This window comes from Varanus komodoensis, unplaced genomic scaffold (genome assembly GCF_004798865.1).
Source record: "Varanus komodoensis strain SLA01 unplaced genomic scaffold, ASM479886v1 scaffold13_3, whole genome shotgun sequence".
NCBI lineage: Eukaryota > Metazoa > Chordata > Lepidosauria > Squamata > Varanidae > Varanus > Varanus komodoensis.
This window is the reverse complement of record NW_025335409.1, coordinates 12,123,554-12,142,372: the sequence shown is the minus strand read 5'-3', so window position 1 is coordinate 12,142,372 and position 18,819 is coordinate 12,123,554. Positions and strand designations below refer to the sequence as shown.

Genomic DNA, 18,819 nt, shown 5'->3' with positions numbered 1-18,819 from the left:
TTTGCAGATGGTAATGGTAGAAAATAATCTCTTTGCTGCTGGTATTGCTACAGGGTAGACCTTCAGATAGGCACTAGCCTGTACCCAAGCAAAGTAATTCCAAGTTCTCCACCAATGTCACTGTTACTTGTTTAATCACTGCTGGTGATTAAAACCAGGGGGCTGGGGTGCGCCGGAGTGATGTTATCTCCCATTCTGGCCATTTCTCCATTCCAAAGATCAGCCATGGCTTCGACAGAATTGCCCATCTACAGAAAATCCCCAAGAGCTATCAGGAAACCTTACAGATCTACCAGTCTCCTGCCATGGACCATCTTAATTGGTTTTCCATTCCTGCAGAGGTTCTGAGCACCGGAGAGTCTAAATCCTACCAGGAAGTGATCCATCCACAACAATGGAACTATGGAGTTTTTCCACTCTCAGATCACAATCAACTTGTCCAGCACAGAAAACAAGATCCAGAGAGTGCCCAGTAATTGGGGTGGGGCCATTCACCACTGGGACAGAGCATGGTTTTCATGGTGGATGTGAAATCCTGAGGCATTCCTGACATGGATGTTGAAGTCCTCCAGCAAAACAAGCTGAGGGATCTCCAACACCAACCCTGATACTACCTCAGCCAGCTCAGGAAGGGAGCACATTGAGCAGCAGGAATGTTCATCAGCATACCAACAGAATCTTTATTCTGTCCTGGGCACCCAATTCAAATACACACACTTGAAACCAGCAGATTGCGGGATGGGATGCCTGTGCAGGGGGTAAGAATTCCAATGGATCACAGCCACTCCACTTCCTGCCCTCTAGGACTCACCTGCTGCTGGACAGGCAACCTTGGAGGGCAGCAGGTCGAGAGGTTAACCCTGCCCCCTCCCCAGCTTCATCCAACCAGGTCCCTGTGATACAAGCCAGGACAGCAGGTTCCTCCAGGATCAAGTCCTGGACTGCAGTCGTTCTACCACTCACTGACCTGCTATTCACCAGCAGCAGTTTCACTCAAGGGGCTCCGTTGCCAGTGCCATCCAGATTATCTGAAACGAAGGACCAAGTGGGGACAACCAATGTGCTATTATTGTACCCTTTCTCCTGCAGTGAAGCCATCTCTGTCCTGTGTGACCGTGATGGCTGCTCCTGACTCCCAGCCTCTCCCCACCTCATTGAGAGAGACATTCATACTGTTGCTAACTGCCAGTATCCATCCATCATACTTGGAACAGGCAGCCCTGCAGCTACACTTCAGCAAGTAGACCTCTCCTTACTATCAGTCAGGGAGAACTCCTCACCCTCATGTGCCCCCCACAGAGGCTCCCCTTCAGCAGCAGCTGCACCCCTGCTGGGCCGTTTTTTATGCCCCAGCTCCCAGAGTTCTTGCAGCTGGGAGTGGGGTGGAACGTAGCTGGACCTGAACCTGCACGGAGGCCCACCAGAAGTCCCACAGGCGAGGTCACACCCCAGCAAGGCGGTGGCAGCAACACTGGATGCCAAACCTTGCCTTACAACACTCTGCTTCCTCGCCTTGCCCGTTGTGATGGATGTGCCCCCTTTACCTGCTGAATGGGCGGAATACTGAGGGTGTTAAATTATGTTTTCAAATACTAACAGTCACTCAGGGCCGAATCTTATGCCTAAATGGATTTTTAAAAAGATCTACTTCTCCCACCATTCCCCAGCCAGCCCTGTTACCTTGGGATTGCTGAGAGCTGGATTTTTTTTCTTGTCTAAACTTGATATATGTATACATCATCAGCTCAATGCTAATGAATTCCTTTTCTGTATGAGTTAACTCTCCTGACATTACATACCATGCAAGGCCCCTCAGTTGCCAATTACCCAAGCTGTTAACTATAAACATGGACCCCCACCTAGGGAAGTTTGTAGTTTGCTCTGCAGGGCCCCATGTATTTTTCTTATTTTCATTTCATAACAGCACCCACCCCATTTCTCCCTGTGCCCCATTGCATCTCATGCTGCTCTGATCTACAGAGGAGCTTCAAAGGTCATTTTTGAATTGGGCATAGAATACTATTAGGAATCTCTCTCTCTCTCTCTCTCTCTCTTTCTCATGTTTTCACACATGCATTCATGCAGCATAGTGATGTCTCTACGCATGTCAAAATGGCTCATAGACTCTGAGCAGAGGTCAAAAGCAAAATACAGCTTTAAAATGTGTGAAATCAGCTGAAAAGTTGCTACCAAAGTGAAACAGTCTGGTCCAAGTTGCAGCTAAACACCTGCTACCTGTTAATGATACAATCAGTTCTTTAATGAGTGGGAGAGCACCTCCCATGTCTATAGATGATCTCCTGGTTACTCTGCAACATCTCCAGGTAGGCCTGCAGAACCTTCTGCCTCAAACCCTGGAGAATGACTGCCAGTCAGAGTCAGCAGCACTAGCTAGTTGGACCTATGCACAAGGCAGCTTCTTATGCAACTGTGTAGTATATGCACCCTCTTCCTTTCTTCCTTCATGAAAGAGAAGACCATGTACACATGACGGGTCCCTTCCAGGCCAATGACCAGGTCTAGATCTCCTCAGCTCCAGCAGCACATACTCTCAGGCCATGTTTAGAAGGCAAGAGCCATTCTTCAATGATACCTTGAGAGCAAGTTTCCTTTGTGTTCAAGGAGCTCTCTACAGTTCCCATTCACTTCCATGGAGCTCAACAAAGTTTCCCACCTTGATGGCATGTGCACCACAGAAGAGATTTTCAGGGTGGAAAGTCCTGAAGGTTTAAGAGAATATTCTAACTGCTCCCCACCCAACTGCAAATATATATTATTTAAAAATTCCAGTGTTTGATTATTAAGGCGATAATCTTGTTTCTTCCAACATTTGCATGCAGAAATCTAAAAGAAACACCGAGTGCCAAATAAAACATGGCACCTTTCTCTGTTTCTTGTACTTTTTTAAACAAAAATTATTTCTCTTGACAGAAAATCGCTAAACCCATACTGAGCTCTAGCTAATATCACAGCATGCCTCCAGAAAGAGCCGATCGTTTCAAACTGGTGTCACTGACAAATAATGTTTTTCACTTGTACAAGTTCAGTGTCTTTTCATTTGTTTCCTATGCATTTCCCTTAACAGCTGAGAGATTGTATTTTGTAAAAAGCCACTTGCCTGTTTTCTCACACTTCTTACTGTACTGTAGGTAAATGTCAGAAGTGATCAGGTGATCAGGGAGGAAGAAACACAAACCTCTCTTGTATCTGGTATGTCCTCTGGCAGATAATAACTTCTTGCAATATATATATATATATATATATATATATATATATATATATATATTTAATGTAAACAGAAACCAATCTTAAACTAAGCAAACAAAGCCCCCAGAGCCAGCTGTCCTTTTCAATATGTTACACAGCTCATCACACGCATAGTTATGTGCCCTCAGTTCTCTGTAGGTGCATGGACTTTAATTTAGCTTTAACTCACAGCATGCCCTGATTTAATTGAGAGAAAGAACACATAACCCAGTAGGTCAGCTTGTTCCCTTTTTACCAAGGCCAACTATCAAAATCTCCTGCAGGATTTCCCCTATGTCCCCATGCCAAGCAAACTGGGAGTTTTGTGACAGCCTAAAGATTCCACTCACAGGTATCTTCTGAACAAGGAGCAATAAAATACAGCTTGATTTCCCTATCCACCCCGTGTTTCTTACAACAAAGGTATTGTGCCTCAAAACATCTTGGCTCAAAGTATGCTAGGCCTATATCCAGGTCTGAAAATGAGGAAAGGAACTGCCATATCTTCCTCGTTTGGGCGTGCTTGCGTGTGTGTGCGTGTGTGTGAGGATTTGGACAACTTTATGAAGTTATTTATGTGGGAAGGGAGCTGGTGCCCTGCAGCACGGATGATGCCTGGAATCTCCTTGTTTGATCAGACCAAGATCTGGCTTGGAAGCACTCTGCTTCCAAGAGTGCCCAGTTAGGGTGGTCTGGAAGTGTGCAAGTGGAACAGGAAGGCAATGATTTTCCCCTGTATTTGTCCCTGGAATCAGAATTCTCCTGTTTCTATAATTTTGCAATCCTTGCTCTCCTCCTTCAGTTCATCTAATCCTTTTAAGGCACCACCAAAATCAGTGGCAGGAAACACAACAGGTAAACTGGACACAAAAGGAGACCAAGTGCAGGGAGGAGATGTGGGGGCACACACAAGCCTCGCTCCCCAAAGTCCCATGCACACTTGGCTGCCTTCTGTATCTTTGCGCATTGGACATGAAGATCTGCAAAGGCTACTCCTGTCAGTTCATTCTGTGCAGGTATTTCTTGAGTTGTGCTTTTTAACAACAGCTTTCCCAATTATAAACCAAACGGCAAGGCTCTGTTTAAAGACATAAGACCAAGGGCAATGTTGAACTGACATTATGGACTATTCTGTTTTCATAGCCTTTCTTCCAGAGGGGATTAATTCACTCTTAGCAGACTTGCAGTGAATACATTAACATTTTTACTGGACAGATTTAAATATTGATTCTACCTTTTCTTTGTTTAATGCTATGATGTGTTGACTGAAAATGCGGGGCTGCTATTAAAGTCTGCTTGTGAAAATAGCAACAGCATTGGCTAGCCCATAAATTAGAATCTCCTTGGGGCAGGGACTAGTTTTTGCTTGCTTGCTTATGCTCTCTGAACAGTGTCACGCATATGGCTCTGCTACAGAAATGAATGATTACTTATGTTTTGTGCATAAAAGGAACATTAACAATAACAGAGGTACTAATGTGAATATATCACATTGGGATGGCAATGCAAAACTCCCTCCTAGCATTCATATGAGCATGGCATATGAGCAGGGCTGTGACTCACTGGCAACAGCGAGTATTTTTCATGCGAAGTATTAAGTCAGTCTGGAAATGTCTTCTGCCTAAAACCTTGAACGGCCAGTCAGCACAGAACACAATTCTCCAAACTAGTGTTTTCCACAGGTTTTGGACTTCAACTCAACACCACACCAGCTGGTAGCCAGAAATGCTGGGAGTTATAATCCCAAGCAGGTAAAGTGTACCAGCTTGGGAAAGGCTGTTCCTAAAACTGGTCCAAGGACAAAGTTGTATCTGCTTTAGGTTTTGTCGCAGGATTGAGATCTGAGCAGTACACAAAAGTTCCTTTCCTGCTTTTCTGATGCAGAACCTCAAGATGGGGCTGCGGTATAGCAGTGCATTTACACAAGTAGAAACAGAAGTTTCTTGAGTTTTTAAAGATAATTATTGCTTCTTCCCTGCTCACCCAAAGTGCTGTTTGTTTACAAAGATCCTGTAAACGACCAGGGCCAGGGATGGACGAGTGCATCATAAATGCCTTGTGCAGAAAAGCTCTGAGAAACATCACAGGGCAGAACTTCCAGGAGATAAGGCAAAGAGGTAGAAGGAAATTCTGGGATCCTGGAATACTGGCATTTATTTGTCCCCAGCAGTGCAAGATTCTACCCAGGGTCTGGTAGCAAGTAGGGCAGAGTATCACATGTTGCCTCACAGGGGCACATAGAAAACTTGTATTACTCATTCCTTTTCTTACGCATAAATGCACACACCTAGAAAATTAAGACAGACCTAAATAGCATATGGTTCAGTTTTACACTTCACCCCACCAAATAAAACACATTTAAAAAAATGCATTTAAATAATCTACTAATAGACTTAAAGCACAATCCTATGCATGCTTTCCCAGGAGAAATTAAATAGGACCATTAAATGGATTCCACCTTTGTGATTTAAAGCCTCTCTTCCCTTTCCAATGAAAACTCAATAGCAACACTGAAAAGCCTTACTTCTGACTGGCTACTAATGGAAATATTTCAGGGCCATTAACTGGCTACTCATGAAGTTATTAAAATTAATGTTTCTTCCTTAAAATTTCCCTTAAAATTGTGTGTGGCAGGAAGGGATTAATCTCGTCAGGTTCTTTTTTGGCTGGTGGCAACGAACTGCCTGCATGTTTATAGTCCAAGAATAACAGACAAACTCTGCTCTTGACAGGCCTCTAAAAAGCAATCATCATTGCTTCATCTTGGAAACCTTGTACAAAGAATCAAATCTAGGAAACATTCACACAGTAGGCATTTTGGGAGCTCTCTATTCAACAGTGGAACCAGCTGCTTATAGAGGTGGTGGGCTCACTAGAGACATTCAAACAGAAACGGGACAGTCATCTGAGTGGGATGGTGTAACGTGGTGTCCTGCAACAGCAGGGATTGGACTCGATGGCCTTCATGGCCCCTTCCAACTCTACTATTCTATGATTCTATGAAATCACCTTAACAAGGCTGAATTGACATACATCCCTTATAACTACCAGATTTTTCTTCAGCCTCTTTTGGGGACTACAGCTCATTTGAGTTTAAATTAAAATTTAGGTTTAACAGAATTATTCAGTAGGTCATCCTTACTATGGCAAATATCACTGTGTAAATAATTCCACAGAACATGTTCATGGGAAGAACTTCTGAGTAGATATACATATAAATCAGCCTCTACGTAAGTTTTTAATCATAAGTGATTTCCAGAAGAACAGCACAAAATTTGTAATGCCAGAAGACTCAGTACAACGCATATGCAAGAAGTTATTTTGCACTATACTGTGATTACTGGGAGTAGTGAGAAGAAAAGACAAACATATTTTGTACAATCTAATATTTTATATCTTTCTAAATCTAAAATTTCCTACAAATTGTGGTTTGCCTTGTTCTTCAATATATGCAAGCTTAGTGGTTGCAGAGTTGCAGAGCCTCTTAAGGGAGACAGAGCCATCTGGAAGTCAGGAAGAGAGCATTTGAAAAAGAGAAGCATGTGGAATGATCAGTCTCTGGACTCCAGTACTCCAAAGGAGATGCTGAAAACTGTGGTATGAAACATATATAGTTGGTGCAGGAAACATTGCATGGCTTGTGTAAAGAACCGGAAAAAACAGTGGAGAGAAACAGTTAACTTACTTATTGCAGATCCAGATTCAGGCCTGTTCAAAGAGCTAATAATGACGAAGCCAAACCCTTCATTCTCTTTGCGATGGATGACAACGTCGCTGGTTTGCAAGCTGTGTGAGGCGAAGCCCTCTGGGGGTGTAGCATTGCTACTTGATCCAGCATGATTGCTGTTAGCGTAGGTGGCATAGTCACTTCTCGGAGAACTGTGGTGTGTAGACACAGAGCCTGGACTTCTTCCATTCTCTGGACACGGTTCTCCTATAACAGAAATGACACAAAAATGAAGACCTAAGCTTGTCGATCAAATGCTCAGTCAAACCAAAACCATCAGATATTTCAGACTTCAGATTACTAGGAATACAGAAAAAACAGGAACCAATATGGAAACAGAGGAGTCAACTTTGATTGGAACATATGAAGCAACCCCTCTGCATACTAATTCCAGTGTCCTAAAATAAAGCCCTGACATTCAAAATAGATACTCTTTGCCTTGACTCAAATTAAGCACTTTCGATTTATTTAAAATCACAGGAAATCTTTTGTAACTGGGCCCAGGCCTACAGTCACCCTAAAAATTCTGGGAAGGGACTCCCAGAAATAGAGATGGTAGTTTATCTGGTTTGCAGGCCTTTTAAAGACAAAAATTATAAACTGCTCCTATTTAACCCTCAATTTGCAGCCATTCTGCAATGTACGTACATTCAAAACTGTTCATCAAGCAACTTCAATGACCGTCCAGTTTTTGCCATCAGTTAACACACAAAGTAAGTATAACCCACTAGAAGAAAATTAAGGATAAGCTCTTGCAGGAATATTTTTATCATATAAACATAGTGCTAGATGGGGTCATTTGGGTCACCCCGTGTTGACCCCGTGTCCCACTCAGCCCAGAAATTCAGTTTGAAGCAACCCTGCCAGATGGTTGTTGACAGTCTGTGCTTGAATACCTCCAGGGATGTAGAGTTGCCCACCTTCCTAGGCAATTGGTCCTATTTCAACTACTTTAACTTTTAAGAAGATTTTATAGATATTGAAATAAAATCTGCCTTCCTATAACATAAGCCTGTTATGTCACATTCTGCTATCTTGGATGACAGAGGGCAGATTACACCCCAGTGGGACCACACTTTTGGTCTCTGAAAAACAGTATTATAACTTCTCTTGAGTCTTTTCTTTTATAGTTAAATATTCCTCCTATCTTTCTTTTAGGACTTAATTTCTAGTCTCCTAGAATTTTGTTGCTCTTCTCTGAATTCATTCCAGTTTTTCAGAATCCTTCTTAAAGTGTAGTGTCCTGAACTGGACAAAGTATTTGAGGCAGGGCCCAACCAGTGCAGAGTAGAGTGGAACTATTACTTTCCATGATTCTGAAACTATCTATTGAGGAAGCCAAACTTTGCATTTGCTTTTTTTGCAGACAGATCACACAGCTGACTCAAATTTGTGATCAAGTGTAACTTGATCATACTTTACATGTACGATTGCAAAGTCAGAGACCCCCTACTTTATATCTGTGCATTTTATTTCTGTTTCTTCTGTGAACAACTTTCTGCTTGTCTTTGTTAAATTTCATTCTGTTATTCCCTGCCCAAGTGCAGGACATGGAATAATTAATTCAAGCTGTGACAGCCCAGGTTCAGGCCAGATTTCAGGAAAAACTTTCTCACTGTCAGAGCAATACAACAGTGGAACCAGCTGCCTAGAGAGGTGGTGGGCTCTCCCATGCTAGAGACATTCAAAAAGAAACTGGACAGCCATCTGAGTGGGATGGCGTAACTTGGTGTCCTTCAACAGCAGTGGGTTGGACCCTGTGGGCTTCATGGCCCCTTCCAACTCTACTATTCCATGATTCTATGATCAACCTTCTAATCTATCAACTTGGTCTTTGTCTTCTAAGATATTAGATATCCCATCAAATTTTGCATCACTTGCAAACAGGACAAGCTGTTCTCCACCTCTTGAACTCCTCTTCCTGGTGGGATTTCCTTCCTATTTGTTAGTGCTCTGAATTTACTAAAATCAGTTTTCCTGAAGTCCAAGGAAATTTGTGAACAGATTTTGATGGTGCTTCTTTGTCATCAGGTTTGTACGCTGCCTGGGTGGCTTCTAAAGTGTTGTTCAAAACAGTACCTTTTCAGTATTCTTGAAAACAGCATCCACTGCTTCCCAATGCAGATGATTCATTTAAGTGCTGCCTTGGTATCACAGAACCATAGAATTGTAGAGTTGGAAAGGGCTAATAAGGCCACTGAGTGCAACTCCTCAATGCAAGACTCTAAGTTAAGCCCTTTCAGATGGATGTCCCACTACCACTTGAATGTCGCACTTGCGTGCAAGAGCCACAACTTCCCTAGGTAATTGGTTCCATTACAGTCCTGCTCTGTCAGGAAGTGCCCCATTCTCCTTCTCTTGTGGTAATCTGACCTCCGTAACCACCACCCTGTGATGTAGGTTGGGCGGAGAGTCTGTGTCCGGCCCCAAGTCATTCAGTTTGCTCCATGGCTGAGTTGTCTCCAGACCCAGATCTCCTGAGCCCCACTCCCATGCTCTTAACCACCAGACCACACTGGCTGTCACACCACACTAGTAAATTATGTACTACATGTTGCCAGGAAACTGTAGAAACTAGTAATGTTTAAATGTTTGGATAATCTGGCAATGCTTCCACTGCTGTGAGAAACCAAAACTATATGTTGTGGTTTTTCTAGTGGGATAAATCTCCACATATACTGATAGCACTGTGCAGAATAACAACAAACTTCATATTCAATTAGATATAATCGTATGGTCTCTAGACAGCCTCTCAGAGGCCAAAGGATTCTTTGGATCCCCATCTCTGTGGTCAGAGACAGCATTCAGGTCCTGGTGCTGGGGATCACAGCTCCAATCCCCCTTTTGCTTCCTTCACAGCTAGCACAGAAAGAGCAAGTCTAGCTGCTCTCAGGGGTGAGAAAACCAACATTAGAGGGAGTGCAAAGGGTTATTTCAGAGGCAGGCAGGGGAGGAGACAGGATGGCCAGGATCGGAGATTTCCTGTATCCCCTTCAGCCTGCTTCCCTCTCTCCCTGAAACAGCATCACTAGATGGCCAAATAGGGCAGAGGGAACATGCCAGAGGAGCAAGCGGGTAAAGACTGCCTCTGTTGTTTCGCCCACGTTGGCTGAGTGTGAGGCTCTGAGTTTAGAAGCTCCCACTCATTGTGTTCATGTCTTACTAAGAGATGTGGAGTTCCAAGAAAGGGATTCAGAGCTGTTTCCTCTGTGCACGTGTTCTGCCACATAAGCATGCCTAATTCAATATTAAGGATTGACTTCAAACTAAAACAATTCTGGATGGTGACCAGCAGAGTAATTAGGATGAACTGCATGTCTTCCTTTCTCCCCGTCTCGTCCTTCTTTTTAAAAAAGGCAACCACTTATTTAAAATATTCCGGTGGACTCAAGGCATGAACTGGGGAAGCTTAATCCCAAATAATTATTCTGTTGTCAAAGGTATGTGGGCTGTTTAGAAAAAGGGAAGCTGCTCCTGCATACAGGATTGGAATAATTAGCTTTCTTTGCAAGGCGAATCTGCCATATGCATATTAATATAGTGCATGTGAAAGGAGAAAAGAATCATGCTCACATTATGTATCGCCTTCATGGCCAGCAAAAAGTTTCCTCTTAAGTCACTTTTGCATTATGGACAATACTCAGCCCTCTTTCTGCAGCAGATATTTTATTGGGTTTATTACATACAGGGGAACTGCTGAACAGCTGGCAGCCTAATCCACCCAAGCTAATAAAACAATTGTCTCCATGAGACTAGAACTGGTTTATTGTAAGCAGAAAGAGCGGGGTGATCCAACAGGTGGACCACGGACAGCATGCAGCCCCCCAAGGCTAGTTCTGTGGCCCTCCTGCTGCTCTGGACCCTTCTGTCCATCCACCCCCCTCCCCCCATCTGCATCCCATCAATGGCACGGGCATGGTTGCGGTGAGCTCTCCCAAGGTTCAGGAAGAGAGCGAGTTGGGTGGCGGCTTTGCAAAAGCTTGCCCCAGCATACCCCATGCTGCTCCAGGCACCTTGGGAAGAGTCTGTCAGCTAAAGTGCAAGAGGCTCAGTGTGCCAATTCCAAGAAGGAACCATGGGGTGACATGGAAGGGCTTTTGGTGGGAGGAACAGAGAAGAAAGGGATGGGTCACCCCACAAGGGCTGTCACTGTGCTTGGCCCATGTTCAGAGAAGGAACTGCCTGTGATCCCTGCAGAAATCACAGGCCCACAAAGCATTCTTTTTCACTCATAGGAATGGAATTCATTGCTGGATTTCATGTGTCAAAACTCTCATGCTGCTCTTGAGGTATGAAAAGAAGGACTGTCCTGACTTAGCAACCTTCTCCAACAGGACACCAGCTTGGGGAAGGCAGGTTTAGAGCTACTGTTGCCCGGCAAGTGAGTTTTAGGTCTTCTCTCCTACTTGGTCAGTTTCATAAACAGCTTTTCTATGGACTTTCATCCCAACCAAGACCTTTGGGCCTCTATCTGTGAACAATGCAATTATTTGTGTCATGAACAGCTCTGTGGACACACCGGTCAGGAAGCTGGACAAGCACTTTATTGCCTTTGTAGTACAGGACACAGACAACTCCTCATCCAATAGGATCTGTGCAATGGAGTCTTGTGATTAACCTATATAATGGCGTTCTTCACCCACTACAAATACCTAATCATAGGTAAGCCTCACTGAATTTACTGGTCCTTCTCCCAGGTAAGCATCCCTAGGATGGCAGACACAATCTGGCTTCCAGCTATGGAACCAATTGCCCAACAGTCAACAAAGAATTGATCTCTTGTGTACTGCTGTAGTTGCAGATAAAAACAAAATGGAAACAAGCATATTGCAAACACGGTCTGGATTTTACCCCAACACACATTTCGCTGTATCAAAAGCAAAATGGGCAGAGGTGCAACATATTGTTTGGTTTCTCTGAATCAAGCAAAGTTGTTCTTTTCTCCAGCAGGTAAGTATGTCCTCTAGCAGTCATTGTACAACTTTGAAATAAAGTGATTAGTGCAAGGAAGGTGAAAGAAAAATAAACAATCATTATACTGCTACGTTTAGAATTGAAAATCTCCAAAAGTTATTGAACCGGAGCTGCAACTAAATGCCACAGTCGGTGACAAGAAAGATCTCATTTTCTGGCTGTCATGTTTTAGAAGGCTGCATGCAGTTTATGTCACTGTGGGGGCAACAGAAGAAAATTATCTTACCCCACTGAATTACCGACCGCAGCCTGCACGATAAATGAATGTAACAGATTCCCATTAAGTACAGGAAAGAATGATAAAGCAGGTAAAGCAGATTTTATATTGCTATTGGATTTCCATCTCTTCCAAAAGATCTACTTGGGGCAGGTGGGAGATAAAGCTCGGTTATGTTTGCTGCACAGCAGCATTTTAATCCTTCCATCCCTTGAAATGTCACTCTTTTCTGACTTCTCAGATTTCAAGTGCTGGCAATTCTATTACTCATTATATTTTGAGTTCTGAAGGCATTATAACTCTTTAAATCTAATGTGCCACACTGACGATGAAAAGCTGTCAGAGGGAGCTGGCCCATGCCTGCGTTGCTCTGATTCTCAGGGCGGTTTCCTGCTTCAGCTGATTCGATTCCTCCTGCTCTCGCAGCACTCCTCAGAGGTATAAACACACGTAAAGCTTGGCAAAAGCTGTCACCCAGCCATGAAACACAAGCCATCCGTCCGCCATCTAGGACGTTCTTTTTCCAGGAAAGTTGCATCTCCTTGGTGTAGGAGAATCTGAGCCAGAAAGTAGTGCTGTTGGTGTGGAGTGTGCGTGGAGAGGAAAATGAAACAAATGGAGAAGAGTTTTTGTTTGTTTCCCCCATTAGCTGCTATGCATGGGGCATACAACTCTTAAGGTATCAGGGAAGACAATTTCAGTCTCTCGTCTAGTCCAGAGGAGGCAATTCAGCATGTGAAGCTCTTAAGACAGAGTGCGGAACCAGTGCATTTAAAATGCTCAAAATCCAATTGGAACAAAACCAAAGTAACAGCAGGCCTAAAATTCAATAAAGGGTCACAGTAACTTTCCTACATCCCACAGGCAAAGTTCTGACACAGAGGAGGGCCTTTTTCTTATTCCCACCAACCTAACTTCTCTTGATAGCAGGACATAGAGCAGGGCCTCTGACTTAAAGCCACATTCATATTGGATGATGTGGTCTTTCAGTTATTTTGTCCTCAAACTACAAATATACTTTTATTTTCATAGAAGAGCAATCAGTGTAAAAACATATTGCCCTTTCGCAGCATGCCAAACTGCCTGAGGACCTGCACAGGATTTCTTCATTATATGAATTTGAACAGCAGAATGTTCTAGATTATAGAATATTCTATGACCCTCATGATGGATCAAGAGATAATGACTTGCTCAGACCTGACACAGTGTAGGGAGTCACTGTGTTTCAAGTTCCGATGAAGTCACTAAGACCAGTCGGAGAAATCCTTGGTGAAGCAGCTGTTTTCATCTGTCCCCATTCATCAGAGGCATACACTGCTCAAATACTATGGTGGAGAACATCACCAAGATGTTCTCCACCATGGGCACCAAGCTTCCCATTTGGTCGATCTTGCTGGTTTTGCATGGTGGTGAAAACAGGGCAGAGCTGTGTGCAGCTGTGGAAGGGCAACTGTAGTCTGAGCCCACAAACCTGAGCTCTCAGGAGGGAATGGTCCGGGTGCACACTGAAAACAGCATGGTGACAAAATGTGTTTCTCTGCGGTGGTGCCCCAATTGTGGAATTCGCTTCCCAGAGAGGTTCACCTGGCATCATCACTTTATTCTTTTCAGTGCCAGGCCAAAACTATTTTATTTTCCCAATGTTTTAAGACCTGACTGTTTTAATTGGGGTTTTATTATAAGTGGAATCTTAGGACGCTGTGTTTTAATTTTTTTGTTTACATTTTGTATTGTTAAACTGTCCCGAGACTTTGGTAATGGGACAGTCTAGAAAAAGTTTTAAATAAAATAAATGAATAAATAAAATAAATGGGTTTGGGAACGGAAGCATTTGAACATGAAGATGCATCAGCTAGGCAGTTATTCATGTTGGCACCCTGGGTGGCTCCCAGTAGTCTTTCTCTTAGTTCTGGTATGAGTTCTGTTACAAGGGCTTGGCACTTGGTATGTAATATTTGCTGTAATGGCAAACGTGACTGAGAGCCACTGCCAGAGGGTATCTTCTGCTACATGTTCCAGACAGAAGGAGGTTTGCTCAGGTGAAAGGTCCTGGACATGCAGTGACCAGCAAGAAACATAAGTGATCAGTCTCAAGCAGAAGCACAATTAATTTCCACAGGGAAATTAACGATCAATTAATCATCATGTGCTGTGTGTATTACCTGGGTTACTGGCCATTTTCCTAGGGTTGGGGGAGCTGCTAGGGGGCGTTGCACCAGGCTGGAGAGAATTGGTCTGACTCCAAGAGTCTAAAATGGGCAACAGAAGAACATCAGTGTCCAAACTGGGATGGCTGTGATGCAACTGAGAATGGGACATAATATCATGCCAGAAAGGAAGACTGTGGTGTGAACAATGACATGGGATTCTGAATGTAAGGCCTCTGGCCAGCCAAGTGTGAGACGGAAGGCAAAGCCTAAGAGGGTCAATAGAAGCAGGAAAAGAGTTATTAGCAGAATGGGACAGTGCAGGGAGAAGGAACGGAAAATATGTCTGCTTCTTTCGCTGTCTCAGGAAAGTGAACAAGTGGCAGATGTTTCTCCCTTCACACACTACATTTTTAGGCATATACCTAAAAACATATGACGTGAATGTGACAACAGGCATTTGGAAACACACGTAACATATAAGTATACTTTTCAGAGAAAAGGATTCGCTACGGCTCCCTGCTGAGTGCATTGTATGTCGCTACGTATTATTTTATAGTGTACAAAATAGCCCAGAAACAGTAGCTTTTGAGACATCAAACACGGGTCCATAGATCCATAGAAATCACAGACTGCTTCCAAGAAACTTCAGTTCAGATTTCAGGCCTGATGCTGCTACTTACATTTAGAAAAACAAATCCACTCGGATGACTCGTTAAACATTTAAGAATAATAAAAAGTCTATACTTTAGATTGCAGTATACTATTTATGAGAGGTACACACCTGTCCCATTTCTATATGTTTTTGTTTGGGTTATAGACCATGCACCTACTGAATGGTTCGGAGCGAAACACTCATGCAATCACATCTTGCCTTGATGCTTGTTCATCTGCCTGCTCTGCTGACCATACCATGGGAGTCAGCAAGACAATGAGCAAGATCATGGCATGGGTGGCGGTGACTGCAGGGAGAACACAGAACAATGGAATATGGAACACAGAGTGATTCATGACTGTTACAGTTGCTGGTCAGTTTTATTTTCCTGTTCTCTGTAAAAGAAGCAAAATGCTTTGGCATTTGCCACAGGCATTTTAAGGGAACACAAATACTTACTATGTCTTCTTTAAGATAAGTATTTATTTATGCATAGGCTTCCCACTCTTGTCATTTTCTCTTTTTTAAACATATGATTTGTCTTTGGTTACATCTCATCTTTCAATCAACCACATTTGCTTTCCCCACCTTTGAAAAACACATACCTGTGGGTAGCACCTTTCTTCTCACAGTTAGATTCACTTGCCCATTTCGAGCTGCATTATGCATGAGATCAATCACGTATCGGTGGGTTTTGCCAGCCACTGGAATTCCATCTACATAGACCAACTCATCACCAGGATGTAGGCGGCCATCTCTGTCTGCTGAGCCCATGGCAATTACTGCTCCAATTAGAATCTAAGTAATGACACAAAAGTAGTGTTGCAAAAATAAATCTAAACAGTAAGGTGACAAAAAATTCCAGCATGTTTCTGGAGATGACTAGGTAGAGGCTTCCTTTGCTCCATTTCAGAATATTTGGAAAACTTCTCCTAGAAAGCTATTCTTCACATAAGCCAATGAGAAATGTCCCCAGTAATTTACAGTAGCTGTAGTTCTTTGCAGTAATTACAGTAAGAAGTATCCAATTGTCCCCCGGCACCAGTAAGTAATAATGTACTAGGATAAACCAACAATATAATGGCTGTTAAGGCAATGGGAAAAGATGGTCATCGTCTGCCAAATTTTAGTAGTATATTACCACTTTTTTCCCATTGTCCCAGCAGTGGGACTCAGTTGGACTTATGCTTAATTTTTCATAAAGAATAATGGGATTCATAATCAAAACAGCAATGCCTTTGCAAAAATACAGTGCTGGCTAAGTTCTTCAAATGTACGTCCCTAAATTTTTGAAATATAAATGATCATGAAGTTAAGAAATCTGGAATAATTAAAGGCACTGCAGGCACCAGCGTGATCAGGACAAGACAACCTGTTTAATTTTAAGGGATTCTTATACATAATCTCTGAGCCAGATACTCCCACAATAGCATTTTGAAGTGTTCTCATTTAATATTGAGTTGGAGGACCAATGTGGAAACTTCTGAACTGATTTAATGGTAAGTTAATTATAGTGGTCTGATGTCCACTTTGCATACTCTTTGTCATATGAATGTAATGACATATTTCTTGTACAACGTTGATTAGAGATTGTTGCTTGTAAAGAAGTGGCTGGTCCCTGCAGAGGGGAAATCAAGGTTTGGAAAAGTGCTTTGAAATCCTTTGGCTTTTCCTTCAATTTTAGATCTAATTCACACAGTACATGCTGACTCTTGCTTTGGTTCTCTCTCACTCAGGCAAGCAGAAAGTTTAGTATCACAAGTGAATGTAATCCAAGGCATTTCGCTCCAGCAATTCTTGAGAGCTATTTAACGAACTAAACACAATAGCATCATGGGGGCTCAATGGCATTCCACTGGTCCCTGCACTCCCGACCATTGGTCATGTTGGCTGGGGCTGATGGAAAGTGAAGTCCAAAACATCTGGATGGCACTTTGTGCAATATCCAGTGGGATGAAAGCACGGACCTGATTCAGTTGTATCAGCATAAACTACTCTAATGCAACACCAATAACATTAGGGACTATGATTTTCCTTGAAAAAACATTTCCCTGGCTGTATCATCAGCAAATACACTAACACTACCATTTAGAATCAGAATGCCAACTTAAACTAGCTCAGTTCTGCACTGAGAATATGTACATTTTTATTTTCTCATTCTACAAAGGTTTCTTTATGAAACATTGGTTCCAGTTCAGTTGCACACCCTGAGGCAATCTCCACAGAGAGCAATGCCATTAAAAAAACAAAAAATGCATTTCCCATTTTTTCAAAGATTCCATATATTTATTCTCCCATGCTAAAGAATCTAAGAGTCTGTTTGAAAAACAACACCACTAAGATAAAAAAGATATGAGAGTTAGCTTTCCCTTTAGTCTCTGCTACTGAGTGCAGAGAAGAATAACTAAAGACATCTTCTTCTGCATGTTCAGGCCTTACTTGACATGAAAGTTAAGCAGCTAGTGGGACAGAATAACTCTGCTCAGACCAGTTTTTCATGTGCCATTTAATTTCCTTCTGTCTACTGCACTAGTACAGCATTTCTGAATCATGAAACCATTCCCCTTCTGGAACAGTAATCTTGGATGTTATGGTTTCCTTCTAACAATATGCAGAATTTGTGTGATTATGGCCATTGCAGAACATCCAGACATCATTACAAGCAGTATGTGCCCCAAATATATGCCAATATACCAAATTCACAAAGGGTTGGTTCAGACATGGTTTCTTAGAGTGATGAAAGACTTTGTGCTTGCACGCTCCATCTTCTCTGCTCCTTTTTCCCTTCCTCTGCTCCTTTTTCTGGTGTGCTGTAATTATATGTGTCTGGGTTTGCCTAAATCCTAGTTTTGCATCTTGGTTCATCAGTAGATTAGGCTATAGCTTCCCAGTTGGAGGTAACAAGAAACTGGGATTTAATCAACCATGGTAGATGCATGAAAGCTGGGTGTGCTAGTGGAGGAAAGGGAGTAGCTGGCTGAGTCAGGGATGGAGCATGCAGCCTCAAGGAACATTCCCAGTCTAATATAAACTATCATTATATCTCAGTCTAAGTGGCCAGTTGAATGGCAGTATAATATAATGGCAGAAATTGCAAAAGAGATCATAAAAGAGGGAGGGAGGAGCATATAACTGCTAGCAACAAGAAAATCTATTGCTCATTAAGGACTGTAGCTTTTACATGAAAACATGCAAAGCTTAGTCATAAATCTAAAATCAGCTGTGGTTCTAAATCTACCAATCCACAAGACTTTGTAAAAAAAAAAAAACCTGTCCCCACCTCTTCATGTTGTTTGATATCAAATCTCTTAATGACACCCAAACTAGGGGTAAGCTAAGGAAATCTGAACAAATGGTGCTATTATATAAGTTTATCCAATTGGTGCAAACAACACTATTTAGTATAATTTTTGCAAATCAAAACCTGAAAACATGTAGATCTAGAATGATTTACGTAAAATTGGTCAATCTGCACAAATCACATGATGACCACATGTTGTTCAGCTGCAGATTTGTGCAAACAATTTTTTTTTAAATGTCAACATCATGACCAGTCTTAGACATGGAGATCTGTAAGTTGGCTTGACTTATACCATAGGGAACTGGCACTAGTGCAGAGGAAGCACAATTTGGGGAGTGGGACAATCAGATTCCTAACACAGACATCCCAAAACTTTGGATACAAAGCTGCATTTTTCTTTGCATGGAAGTAAAAGGCACAACTAAACACTGAAAGTGCTTTATTATTTCTATCTGGATACCATAATTTTTTAGTACATGACCAATGAAAGTCCTAGTGTCACACATTTCAGAATGCACTCCATATCATTGCAGGATATGTACTGAAGGATTT

General features: G+C 42.5%; 1 protein-coding gene across 8 annotated transcripts in view; it reads right to left on the bottom strand.

Annotated features, from left to right (window-relative positions):
• MAGI2 (membrane associated guanylate kinase, WW and PDZ domain containing 2) overlaps positions 1-18,819 on the bottom strand; it is a 708,373-nt gene that overhangs the window by 62,936 nt on the left and 626,618 nt on the right. For all 8 annotated transcript variants that reach the window (XM_044423188.1, XM_044423195.1, XM_044423191.1 and 5 more), the window contains 2 exons: positions 15,572-15,764; positions 6,932-7,180 (listed from right to left, as the gene is read on the bottom strand). In XM_044423188.1, coding sequence (XP_044279123.1) covers positions 6,932-7,180; positions 15,572-15,764 — 442 coding nt within the window. The remainder of the gene's footprint in view (positions 1-6,931; positions 7,181-15,571; positions 15,765-18,819) is intronic.